The sequence below is a fragment of the Lactuca sativa genome, chromosome 1 (assembly GCF_002870075.4).
Source record: "Lactuca sativa cultivar Salinas chromosome 1, Lsat_Salinas_v11, whole genome shotgun sequence".
Taxonomy (NCBI): Eukaryota; Viridiplantae; Streptophyta; class Magnoliopsida; order Asterales; family Asteraceae; genus Lactuca; species Lactuca sativa.
This window is the reverse complement of record NC_056623.2, coordinates 216,658,273-216,672,502: the sequence shown is the minus strand read 5'-3', so window position 1 is coordinate 216,672,502 and position 14,230 is coordinate 216,658,273. Positions and strand designations below refer to the sequence as shown.

The window sequence follows — 14,230 nt, the reverse complement described above, 5'->3', positions numbered from 1 at the left end:
GTAAGTCATTACATGGAGAAATGACGAATTGATCCTAGTAAGAAAGACGTAACCCTATTCATTTAGCTTATGAAAACTATGGGGGTATTGGTCCTATCCGCAGGGTATCACTACGGACTCGAAGTCTCTGCATCAAGTTCAGGAGATAGTCTTCCGGACATCTTTCCCTAACACTCGAACTGGTGATATTTGGATCTCAGGCCCATTTCTGAAAGTAATTTTGTCCTTGCGTTTGCTCAACCATTTCGTCTACGCGAGGCAGAGATAGCGATTTCTAATGAAAAATCTTGACGGAGTCCTCGAAATCCGAGGCACATACGATGCAATCCGTCAATCTCTGGAAGAATATGACCGGGGTTCTCTAGGGTGAGAAACCTAGTCTTCTAATTTTATTTCTGTGTAGTTTGCTAAGTTGTCCGGACTGTTCTTGTATCTCCGTAGGTGTTAAACTATAGGGCGATCTGTTTACGGGAGTCGTACTGGGTTCTAAGTTTGTTCACATGACGATGTGATTTCTCGTAGGCTTAAGTAGTTCTCCGTCCTGAAGTTCATATTATAATTCATACGTGGTTTCACAATCACAATTTCGGGTATACGAGTCACATATAATTAAGGTTGAAAAGGTAGTCGAATAACTGATTCTTCTTTAAGCTCACATCCCATCGGGGAAAAGAAGTTAAAGTGGAATCATCAGTTCTAAACCTGTAGAATCTTGATTATATATCACTCTTATGTATACCATTCCTCAGTGATAGATCATTCGCATGAATCCTTGGATTAAACTTGACGTACTGCTCGAGTGGTACTTCGGGGATTTCTTCGGAAAGAAAAATAACTAAGTGGTACTCCTGGCATGAGTACTTCGGTGTTCTGATATGACGGCTTCGCTGGAAAAGTGATCTAGAAGAAAGAGATGTACGTAAAAAGCTGTTTTCGTGAGGATCAAATTTAATCGAGTCGTATGATATTGTCGGAATCATAGTGAAATTTAAAGACATTAGATTTGAACATAAGACGTTTACAGACAAAACACAACCGTGCAACCATGAACAGAGTTACAGTACTTTAGATTTACCACTGGACTATTGCTGCGAATAAGATATACTACAAAAGACAAGTATACGCAACACGAGAATTCCTATACAGTCAGGGTCTCGCAAAAGGTAAGACTCTAGTTGCACTAGTTCTAGATAGTTTATAAGTCTGTTACAACGAAACCCCTAAATTACATTAACGTGGGTTCCGGAGTAGGCTCTCCTGCAGCTGTGATCCTGAGGATCTTCCCATCAACACCCGAGTTCTTGGTTATCGGGAAATCTCTCTTAAAATGTCCAATTTCACCGCATTGGTGACATATCTGGACAACACCAACATTGGTGGTAGAAGGGAAGCGTCGAGTGGGATTTATGGGGATGCGGGTTCTTTCCTTGATTTCCTTCTTTGGGAAATCTCTTTTATAGTGCCCAAACTCACCACAATTATAGAAAACTAGGCTTGCTCCAGTGGTGGAGGTAGTTCTACAAAAACGAGCACTGTGCCCCATCTTGTTGCAATTTTTGCATTGCAAGGCTCGGCAAATTCCCTCGTGGTGGTAGTTGCACCGATCGCAATTTGGGAGTGTTCCTTTGTATGGTCTGCTCGGTACTGGGATGGCAGAGGTTTCTGCTTGCTGTTGTTGCATGGCAAGTTTTCGGGGTTTCTTGCGTTCTTTCTGGGTTTGACGATTCCGTTTCTTGTTCTTTGATTTTCGGCTTTGCGGGCCTGAGGCCGTTACTGTTTGATGACCTCCTAGATGGATACCACGATTGGAAACTTCATTCCCATCAGCAGCATTGACTGTGCTGTTAGCGCTACGGTGCGCAAGGACCGCGGTTACGGCAGCCACTACGACTGTTGTAACTGCTGTTTGAAAGGTAGCGGTGTCCATAGTAAAAGCGGAGGTTTCCTTGTTCGACTGATTGCTTCCGGATGATGACATGATTCTGTAACACGAAAGATAAGGATTTTATGAGTGATTCTGGTTGATCCTGATGTACTTTGATTGTTCATGTAAAGAGTACGACTATGTTCTCGAAAGTTTGACCGACATCCCTATGATGCAGTCCTAGTACAGAATGAAAGTATGTTCGCGAAGGTTTGACCTACATCCCTATGATGCAGTCCTAGTACGGAATGGAAGTATGTTCGTAGAATGGTCTCAAGACGTTGGTTGTTCAAGCCGAGGTATCGTGCGTTAGTGAATAACAAGATCTAACCACTGTAAGAGACTTGGAAATGTCTCCGGAGCTTAATTACTATAGCCAAATGACTTGACTAAAGCATGATTCAGATAGACTCCAATGAAAGTATGATGAAAGTACTTGAATGAAGAATAACACAGAAGTTAGCCGGCTGTCAATATCTTCGATATTCACGACGTAAAGATTCTGGATAATAACCTTGTAAAGGTCTTACATCATATCTACAGAAGGTAGTTCCTGAGAGCATAAAGACCTAACTAAAGTACTTACGGTACAAGATAATTTCATAGAAAATGCCACATCAGGCATAGACAGAAAAATACGATTCCTCTTTATAAGGAAATAAAGTAAAGCGTCTACTACTGGCGACAGTCATCCTTCTGGTGAACTCTTAGTTCAGCCAATTGACGTTCCATGTCAAGTAGGTATCTTTCGCACACCATCTGGCATACTCGGAGTTCTATGACTTCGGCCCGTGATTCAGCCAGTGCTTGCAGCAGGGTTTCATGGTTTCTCTCTGACCTCTCGTGAGCATCTTCTTGATGAACGGTGTGGAGGGTATGCATTCTAGCATAGGCGACTATTTCTGTAATCTGATGTAGGGCTGTCCTGCCTTGAATCTCATTTCGGGCCACTCTGCGGACCAAGATTGGCAAGACTCTATCTGCTGAGCCCACATTGTTTCCAAGCATGTTTCCAAGCATTCCACTCACTCAGGGGATCGGGCCATGAAAAAGTCGGACGAGGGTTAGGAATTGGAAAGGGAGCTGCTTAGGGTAGGTTCTCAACCTCTGGTTCGGATTTAGCATCGTACGAAAGGTCTTCATCATGGTGATCATTCAAGGGGAACAGGATGATCATTCTCTGGTTCTTCTCCAATCCAACCAGCTATGACTTCAGTCGGAAGATACTGGTTGTCAAGGGGATGGAGTCCAGCTATGATTTCTATGCGAGAATTTAGGGTAAGAGAATAATTATTAGGCGAACTATCTAGATAATTATTTCGAAAACCTTCATTAGTTACATCGCTATTTGTGAAGTGCATACCAACTATGTGTAATCTAAACAGGATAGACCTTCGAATAAGTGACCTTAATTCCCAATTCACACAAAATAGGGGTAAGGCAAAATTATCACCGATTCTAAGTCTATAACATCCTAATTACATATAGCCTTAGTGTATCCACTTAGCAACTATCAACTTAGTAATGAAGATCCCGTTTTAGTTCTCAAGTATAACGTACTTATAGTAACACCAAATACTCCTATAGTATTTTAAGTTTTAATGTTATGTTCACTACTAGAAAAAGGCCTTTTACGACGCTCATTGCGCGTCGTAAAAGGCTCAGACGACGCGCAAATGCGTGTCAAGGAAGGCCCTGTCATAAAGAGAGACGACGCGCTTTTGCGCGTCGTCTATAGACGACGCGCATTTACGACGCTCATTTACGACGTGCAATTACGACACGCGTTTACGACACGCAATGCGTATCAAGGAAGGCCCTGTCATAAAGGAAGATGACACGCATTCGCGTGTCGTAACCTTACGACGCGTGTGTTAATGACACACAATGCGTATCAAGAAAGCCCCTGTCAAGAAAGGCCATGTCATAAATGAAGATGACACACATTTTTGCGTATCGTAAATTTAAATGTTTAAAAAAAATAAATTTATATATTTATTAATTTTTAAATTAAATTTGCATTTAATTTCTCATAATAGAAATAAAATACCATATACAAAAAATACAATCCATTGCATAATATAAAATAAAATTTCATACTCAAAAAATAAAATAAATTCCACAAATTGTAATGTCATACAAAGAATCATTAAAATGTTAAACAAAAATAATACATTGCTAACATGGGTTATACATTCCTATAAAACTAACAAATAATCATACAACTCTGTTTAATTCATTCAGACCAAAAAAGAAAGACTTTCTGTATACAGCACATACTACAGACATACATCATTTACCCATTCATAACTTACCCTAGACAGATCAAATAAACAATCACTTGTTATTCTACCTTGTTTCTAAACAGAAGGGTACAATGGTCATTTACTCACAAGTCATTTGGACCATAAAAGAAAGACTTTATGTAAGACAGACATCATTTACCCATTCAGAACTTACTCAAGAGTCGAGGCAGATCAAACAAATAGTCAATTGTACACCAAGTCAAACCTACTCACTTGTTTTCTTGGATGTTGAATCTGAAACCCAATTACCAAATCTTAAAATATTAAATTAAAAAGAGATTTTCATAAAAAAGTTTATTTGACTGATTAATGTGAGGAGAAAGGATTCGAGTTGACTCACCTGAACAGCAAATACATTTTCAGATGCTAATCTTTTTACATAGCTAGCAATTGATATAGTATCTCTACCACATGCAACCATCAATAAAGGCCCATCCCTAACAAAAAAAAATGATTAATGATAAAAGAAATGCAAATTTTAGTTAGAAGTAAGCTGCTATTCTTAAAAATTAATGGTAAAAATCTATAAGAAAGGCTTACTTGTAAGTAGTTCCTCTTGCCATTGTTACTACTGACTTAACATCAACTTCAATTATAGATGATAAGCCAACACTTCCACCATTTTCTGTGGTCAAAGCATTTGACTTTACTCTATTTAGTTGTAAATAGATTAAACACTTCATACGTAGCCCATCAGTTTAGGGTTCCACTGATCTCAATAACTGGGCTCACTCACCATGGACAACCAGTTATATTCGGTTTTGGATTGCTTTGAATCCGATTGTTCTTACATTTCGCTACTCCAAAATTGGCTCCATGCAATGTCAGAAAACCAACCTGTCTCCATCACAACCGAACCTAATCATCACATTCAAATGGCTGTTTCACAGGGTTTTCCCCAAACCCATCATTGATTCTGTAAATGGAGAAGGAGAAAGAGAACATAATTAGTTTAGCTATGACATCAACAAAATCTAAACCTTTCATCAAAAAACTCATAAAACTTACTCAATAAAATAGATTTTCCATTGAACTTAGCTACTATACGATGTCTAAAATAACAACAAATTTCACTTGGGACTTTCAACAAACACCTGGATGGCATCCACATTGGGACATCCTCCTTCTATTTATATGTACTCAGACAGGGTAACTTACAACCGATTCAAAAAAGAAACACAATAAAAATAGATGATCAATACTAACAAATAGAAAAAACAAAGATGCAAATATATATTTACCAAGCAAAGAGGTGAACCGAGTTGGTAAGTGTGTCACAGGGAGCTGCGATGGATTACAATGAAGAGATGGATTCTTCAGTCGTTGAAGAGGTGAACTCAAATCAGAGATGGATCCAAAATAGAACTCAAACCGAGTTGGTATTTGCAATCCCATCACTACCCCCTGTAACAGCCCAAACCTATAAAACAAACACACCCACTAAGCAAAATAGAATTATGCAAAAAACTTTGAAGCATTTCAATCCTAATCAAAAGATACTTTTGGAGTCCAGAAACTATCATAATTTTTTTTATATATTTGAATAAAACTTCAACTTTTAACAAACTAGTAATGTACCAAACCTTTTTCAGTTTTGGTATTTCAAGGTTCTAGAGACCAAAATTGATATGATACCTTGAAATAAGGACCAGTTTTGAAAAAAAGCGTTCGATTTTGGACTAAAAATGTAAAAATCAGATAGACGTTGAACCATTTTAGTAATTTATTTTAGTCTATATATTATTATCTTATGTACCGAACCTTTTTTAGTTTTGGTATTTCAAGGTTCTAGGGACCAAGATTGATATGATACCTTGATATAAGGACCAATTTTGAAAAAGCGTTGGATTTACGACTAAAAATGTAAAAATCAGAAAGAACTGGAACCATTTTAGTAATTTAGTGTTATATATTATCTTATGGATTAAACATTTTTTAGTTTTGGTATTTAAGGTTCTAGGGACTAAAACTGATATGAAACCTTGAAATAAGGACTAATTTTGAAAAAGTGTTGGATTTTGGACTAAAAATGTAAAACGTCAGAAAGAACTGGAACCATTTTAGTACCTGAGATGGAGTCCATACTACTTGACTAATGGCATCCATAGCAGCCTCTCTGAATCCTTCAACAGATGCAAACCATTGTGCAGTTGCCCTAAAAATCGTAGGCTTTTTTGTCCTCCAATCATAAGGATACTTATGCTCTAATATCAAGAAAACAAGGGCATTTAAGTAAATTTTATATTAAACCATTTCAATGGTGTCTTTATAACTAACTTACTGTAAGGTTCCACCATGATAATTGATGAAAGTTGATCCAAGTGATCAATTACAGCAGCATTCCCATCTCCTAACACATCAAGCCCTTTAAAGATTCCAGCTTCTTCAGTGAATTTTCCTTCATCGTCTACTGGGGATATTATTGGCAAATTGTATTTTAATCCTGTTATATAATCATCTTGTCCATGTCCAGGGGCAGTATGGACAAGTCCTGTTCCTGATTCTGTTGTGATGTAATCTCCTCCAATCACAACTGGACATTCTTCCCCATTTATTGGATGTGCATATCTGTTCAAAATAAGTAATTTCAGAAAAAAAAAAAAAGTAAGTCATGATAAAAACATGAAACTATGAGACTTGTTGGTTGGATGGAATCGGAATGAATGATTCCATTCCTACCTAAGTATACCTGCAATTTTCAAGATCTGAACCGAAAACTGTTTTCTTAACAGCAAGTTTCACATTCCATTTGGATTCCAGTGTTGACAAAAGGTCAAGTGCAACAATGAAAAATGGTATCTTAGAGCCTTTCAAAACACTACCAATTCTCTTCTTTCCATCTTCAGAAGATGAAGTAACATCAGGTGAAGGTGATTGCACTTCAACAATGGCATATTGGAGCTTGGAATTCACTGCAACAGCTAAAAAAAGAAAGAAGAAAAATTACACTATTACAAATAAACAACTGATTACATAAAAGTTGTTTAAGGAAAGAAAGAAAAAGAAAAAGAAAAACTCACATGATACATGATATATGAATTATGAAGGTGGACACATACCAGCATTTGCAGGAATAGTCCAAGGAGTTGTGGTCCAAATTGCAAGGGACAATTTGGGAAATTCATCAAGTAATCCATCTTTAGTTGGAGTAGTTAGTAATTTGAAAATTGCATTCATGCTCTTTGAAACATGGACTTCAGGATACTGCAAGAAACTTCCAAGGAAAATAAGACACTCTATATATGTATCCTATTTTTAGTAAATATTTCATGATATGAATTAAATTATAATTTTGTTTTCTTGAAATTAACTAAAAACTTATTTATTTATTTATTTTTAATTATAATCTTATCTGTTTACCTCTAATTCAGCCTCTGCAAGAGCAGTGCGTGATGAAGGACTCCAGTGCACTAGCTTTCTCCGTCTGTATATGTACCTTTTGAAAACCATTTGCCCAAACACTTCAATCTAGAAAAAACAAAACAATTAAATAAATAAAAAATAATAATAATAATAATAATAATAATAATAATAATAATAATAATAATAATAATAATAATAATAATAATAATAATAATTTGGCATCAGTACCTGAGCAGCTTCATATTCTGGATCAAGAGTGAGATAAGGATGATCCCAATCTGCCCATACTCCAAATCTCTGTAGACATATATTATATATTATATATTTTTAATGTTATCTTTTTTTTCTTAATAATACTAATAAAGAATTATAATAAATTGACCTTGAATGATGCCATTTGTGCCTTGACTGTTGCTTTAGCAAATTTAGCTGATTTTGCTCTTAATTTTATTGGTGTCAATCCGTTTCTGGCATCTTGATCCAATGACTGCAATACTAAGATAGTTCAACAGAAAATTACTCTTAAGTCTTAATTAATATAAGCTTTAAAAGATTATTCAGTTTTATTATTGAATTGCATTAATCTGATGGAATTGGAATTCGAGATTCCATTCCAGGGTTGCCAAATGGATGGAATTCCATTACCATTACGTTGGAATCCTTCAGATTCCATGGTTAATGGATTTAACTATTCATCCTTGTTCTTCTTTTTCAGTAAATGACCAAATTATCATATTAACATAAAGAAAAACAGAAGATATATAAATATGACTTAAGTTAAAAGATTATTTAATGGAAGAAGAAGCAACAAACTATCACTTACCTTTCAACTCAATGGGTAGACCATGGCAATCCCATCCAGGAATGTAATGCACTTTACAGTTTTGAAGAAGCTGTCAAAAAAATAAATAAATAAATAAATAATAGAAGTTTAGATACACTCATACACATTCATCATATGCATACTTGCATAGTATTTATACTATAAAGAAGATTTTCACACATAAAACTTGACTAAAATCATTTTCTAGGATAGCCTTTTGCATTATCACTATAAAAGGATTTGGATATAGCACAACAATCATGGAAGATAGAAAAAATTCCACTTCTATCCTTCAATAAGTGAAGACAACCACATCAAATCATACCTTATATCAGTTAATAATATCCTTTATGATCTTGTTTAATGCAAGTCCCATGTGTAAATCACCATTAGCATATGGAGGACCATCATGAAGAACAAAAGTTCCCTATTAAAAGCAAGAAAAAAATATATCAGAGAGAACAGAATAAGAAAAATTTAAAAATGAACTTGAATAATTTCCAAAACTGACCCCATTATTCTTTTCAGAAACTTTCTTGAAAACCTGATTTTCATCCCATAATTTCTGGATTTCAGGTTCGCTTACTGAAGAATTTGCTCTCATACCAAAAGTTGTTTTAGGAAGATCAACAGTGTGCTTGTATTTTCCATCTCCTTGCTTTGTTCCTAAACAATGGAATACATGGATAGTTAGTAAGGTAGTGTTTGGCATCAGGGAATCAGGGAAGGAAGGAATGGAATCGGTTACTCCATTGTAATGAGACTTTGTTTTGCCTGATGGAATGGAATAAGACCCCGATTCTTTCCATTTTGTTAACTTTCATTCCATCATGGAAAGGAATGAAAGATTAGTTTATAATGAAACATTATTTTTTCAAAATTTCAATACTTTACATAGTACATACATTATAGTTTTATTTTTTTACCAAATAACAAAATAAAATTTTTTGTTACAACTTATTTGGTATCTTTCTTACTCAATTACCATGTTCACTCCATTCCATTCCCATCCAGCCAAACAACCCTAAAAGCTCTTTAAAAAAAATGTAATCAGGTATATACCTTTAGAATCTGCAAAGGGTATATATGATAAAAAGAAATTTTAGTTGTAAGGTGATATCATACTAAATTACTAATTACTACAACATGTTACAACATGGTCAGAGACCCTTGGCGGTGATGACAGAATGTGTGATTGCAATTTAAGAGATGGATGATAACATATATAATGATAAAAGAAATTATGAGCTGCCTATATGTGGATCGTTGGTCCAGATTCTTAAAGGTTCCAAATTTTCTTCTTGCAATAAACAATTTGCTCAAGGAATGTGTGATTGGCAATAATAAATAAATAAATAATTTATTTGTGTTACCTCTGTAAGATCATCAGGGAGATGAAAAGTGTGACGCATTTCTTCAGGAGATTTTCCTTTTATCATGTGGGCAAGTGCACGGCTTGTGAGGTCAACTAGTGATCTTAGCCGGAGACTATCCTCACCAGATGTCAATTCACATAACTTTTTTGTATCCAACCGAAGTTATGATCTGCTTACCTCAATGTTGAAATGGCGTTCAATGACCAAATCAGGGGCAAAATCGCACCATCAATGAAATGGTAGCGGGGATGTTGATCCGAGCCCTAGAAATCGGACCAAAGGAGTGGGGGTTATTGACTCACAATGTTATACTGTAAAGGTGAAAGTGAATGAGATTTAGGAGAGGGGGAAAACAATTTTTAGTGTAATATGGAGAAGGTTCCTTCAAGCACTAGAAGATGGTCAGAGACCCTTGGCGGTGAGAGATCGGAGGCTAGGTGGTGGTACCATAGAAAAGATAAGATGTAAAATAGAAAATGCTTCCTTCTCTAAGATGCGATCAAAATTTTTGCGATTCTAGCCTCGTCGGACTCCAAATCCAAAAAATTAGTTGAAGTAAACTCAATCATTGGCTTTATGATAGAAGTAGATGGATGATGAGAAGTAGAGCGGAGGTGAAAATAACCCCCAATCGCTATCAGGCTCTGGAATCATTCGCTTGTGAAATTTTTGTGAGGCAGTGGATGTCGATGAGAGGTGGAGACGAGGGAGGGGAGATATGAGATACATGGAAATGAATGTAGGGGAAGAAGGCGGGGTTTTAAAAAATTTGGGGATTTTATTTTCCCTCTGAGAGGAGACATGCGTTTCTTAAAAAAAATATAAAACGACATTCACAGAGGACGCCCGTTTTAAATAAAGTGCCCTCCGTTTTTTTAATTTTTTTACATGAGACACTAATTTAAGGGCACGCAATAATGCGCGACCTAAATCCTTAAATTTTTTTAACAGATGACACTTTTTTAATGTCACTCTCTTTTACGTAACATAAATCAATAAGTGTCATGGTTTGCGCGTCGTAAAAGGGTTTTTTTCTTGTAGTGGTTCTATTGTTCTCATTGTGGTAGGGTTGGTAAGATTTTAGCATTGTTGCAACCACACAATTAAACTTAGGCACATGCTAGTCAACCCTCGGATAATATAGGCGATCAGGCTATATCTTCCCAGTTTTGACCATATGCCTCTAAGCCCACTTGTGTTGTCCAACAATCGTAATTCTTTTGTACTGTCCTAGTGACACTAATTTTAGTATGAATGCAGCACGTATACTTACTTAAATATTTTACTATTTAAAATATGAACTCTTGGTCAGAGTATTTTTAATCCCTTATGTATTTATAGTTAGTATATCTTTTATGGGTTGATATACTTAATTCACTATAAACAATGCTCTGATACCAATCTGTCACACCCCAAAACCAAGAACGGCGGAAACGTTCTGGGGTGGAGGACGTCATGTATAATATCAACAACAATGTAAATTAGTAAACAAGCAACAACATCATCCATTGCATTAATAAAATAATTACTATACAATTGTATTCTGTCAAATTTTGATAAACACTAAAGCATAAATCAAAATGAAAGATAAGTCTTGAACAAGCTCCATCTTCCTTTCTCCTTGCATCGGTACATGTCTATGATGACCTCAGGATACAAGTAATATTGAAAGCGAGTATCAGCTTGGAAGCTGGTGAGATCATAAGTATTCAGTGTCTTAATTTGTATGTAAGTATTTGTATGTAAGAATTTGTAAGTATATGTATTGTAAGTATTTGAAAGTGTATATAAACTGTAAGTGTTTGAAAAACCCTAGAATCCCTATGATTCCTTCTAGTATATGAAGGTGTCTTCTACCAAGACCTAACTGTTCTGAATGTGTGTCTCTTGTAAGAGTATGTATTTTCAAAAGTATAACTATCATTATCCCAAAATATAGTTTGTACATTAATGTTTAAGTGAGGTTATCACTAAAAATATGTAATGGGAAAATTAATGTAGTACTAAAACGTAGCTCTAAAAGGACTACTACCATACTAACTACCTTAAACCGGATTTTAGGCTAAGGCATTATGTGATAAATTGTACCATACTATCGACTGGTAACAACGACATAAGAATGGTCGTAATTGATGGGTTTTGAGCATTCTAACACTTCCTAAGTGTACATGCAACCCTAATAACCTTGGATCTATGTTTGTCTAATTACCATGCAAAGTTGAATTCCAAGGTTATATTCCTATCTAGCATACATGGGGAACAATTTTAACTTGAATCATAGATAGAATAACTTACCTTGTTGTTGCTTGTGTTCCTTGAAACCTTGTGAGCCTAGCACCCCAAGTGTGATGCCTCAAATGCTCCACACAACACCAAATGCTCTTGGAAAGACTCTTGAGATAACACACACTTGTCAAAATCGGCCAAGCTCTCTAGTTTCTTTTTCTAGCCGATTTTGGTGGAGAATATGATCCTTATATAGTGTTGACACATCTAGGGTTACACCATGTAAACCCTAATGTGTCATGACTCTTCATTTCCATGACCCATGGGTTTGTAACTCCCATGGAGCATCCATGGAGCATCCTATGGGTAGAACCCAACTTGATAATACATGGAGCCTCTTAGCCCACTATACAAGATATGGATGATTTACATAATCAACCCATATATTTAATTAGTTATCCTTTGATCACTTAATTAATTCCAAATTAATTGTTGATCAAACTAATCAAATAATATTATTAATATATTAGAACTTATAATATGTTAATAGTCTCCAAGTGTTATTTCTCTCATTTAGTCTAACCAATTGCATGGTGCCATGCAACCCAAATGGACCATGCCGGGTCGGGTCAAGTACAAGCCCAAAATAGTTATGGACTTAGACACCTTATCCAACAGTCTCCCACTTGGATAAGTCTAATAACTATATCTCTAGTACTTCAGGAACCGACCGGCAATCGTAGCTCTTTCAAGGTCTCTCGGAACTGAGAAGATGATGATACGCCATTTAAGATAAGTGATCATATAATCCTCTGTTCTAGATTTCAGCCGGACAAATACATGGAACATTGTCTTGCTTATTGTCCAGCATTTGTTTCCCGATTTCCGATTTGTTTGACATAGAACTTAATTGAACACATCAACTTAGTTCTGACCGGGCCCGGTACTTGGGTCAAAACAAAATCATCGAGGGGCCCAGATACCAGCTTCTAATCCAAGAAGGAACAGATAAACTTCGACTCATATGTTTGTTCTACCACTTATTGAATTACACACAAAAGTACGTTTTATAACATCGAGTTACCAATGCGGTTTCGTACAGTCAATGCATAACCAACTTGTAAGTAACAAATCATATCTCTAGGTTTGAAGACTTATATGATATTACCGTCTCACGATCACTCGAGATAAAATTCCATGAAGTGATTCCAGTGAGCGTGGGTTGTGTCCAATGCTCAAAACTTATGAGCACTCATGATTGTTGTAGCCTTGTCCAAGACCTCTACAACCAAACATGACAGTCTTGATTCATATCTACTTCCAACATATGACCGACTGTGGAGATTTGAATAATATGTTATACCAAACAAAGTTATTCTGGAAGTCAAAACATGCAAAAGAAATATAGTAAACGATTGACAAGAGATAGCAACACTTTACTCATAAATAAAACACCTTTTATTCATCATCAAATATCAATTACACTTTACAAATTTCCGGGTTATCTAACTACTAAAACTTATATCATCCTTCAGCCCTATGCTCCGAGCATCCTGAAGATGCTTAACCCTACTCAGTCCCTTCATGAGGGGATATGCTGGGTTCTCATCCGATGATACCCTCTTTGCCACGAGGAGTCCTTATTCGATCCGATGTCTGATGAAATGGTATTTTCTGTCGATGTGTCTGGATCTCCCGTGATCCCTTGGTTCCTTGGCTAAGGCAACAGCACTTTCACTATCACAGAAAATTTCCATTGGCTCTTTAATAGCTGGTACAACTCCAAGGTCACCAATGAAGTTCTTCAGCCATATCGCCTCCTTTGCTGCTTCACTAGCTGCAATATACTCTGATTCACAAGTAGAATCTGCCACTGTCTCTTGCTTGGAACTCTTCCAAGAAATTGCTCCTCCGTTTAGGGTAAAGACCCAGCCCGACTGAGAGCGGAAATTATCCCTATCAGTCTGGAAGCTAGCATCACTATACCCAACAACTCTCAAGTCATCACTCCCACCGAGGGTAAGAACCCAGTCCTTAGTCCTCCGCAGGTACTTGAGGATATTCCTTACCGCAGTCCAGTGTGCCTTGCCAGGGTTTGCCTGATACCTGCTAACCATGCTCAAGGCAAAAGCTACATCGGGTCGAGTACACGTCATAGCATACATGATCGATCCTACAGCCGAAGCGTAAGGTGTTAGACTCATTTCTGCTA

General features: G+C 36.5%; 1 protein-coding gene across 1 annotated transcript; it reads right to left on the bottom strand.

Moving 5' to 3' along the window:
- Nucleotides 1-6,154: 6,154 nt before the first annotated feature.
- LOC111902732 (isoleucine--tRNA ligase, chloroplastic/mitochondrial-like) lies at nucleotides 6,155-8,565 on the bottom strand. Its single transcript, XM_052767290.1, has 9 exons — nucleotides 8,560-8,565; nucleotides 8,417-8,486; nucleotides 7,976-8,088; nucleotides 7,822-7,890; nucleotides 7,591-7,698; nucleotides 7,290-7,434; nucleotides 6,920-7,151; nucleotides 6,512-6,798; nucleotides 6,155-6,434 (listed from the first exon to the last, which is right to left on the bottom strand). Exons 1-9 carry the CDS (start codon nucleotides 8,563-8,565, stop codon nucleotides 6,187-6,189), a joined length of 1,278 nt encoding a protein of 425 aa, XP_052623250.1. The 3' UTR covers nucleotides 6,155-6,186.
- Nucleotides 8,566-14,230: the final 5,665 nt, after the last annotated feature.

Coding starts and splice junctions, on each gene's coding strand:
- LOC111902732 (XM_052767290.1), bottom strand. Junction 7,699..7,821: donor CAGAATATGAAGCTGCTCAG/GTACTGATGCCA, acceptor TGTTTTTTCTAG/ATTGAAGTGTTTGGGCAAAT. Junction 6,435..6,511: donor TATCATGGTGGAACCTTACA/GTAAGTTAGTTA, acceptor TCTTGATATTAG/AGCATAAGTATCCTTATGAT.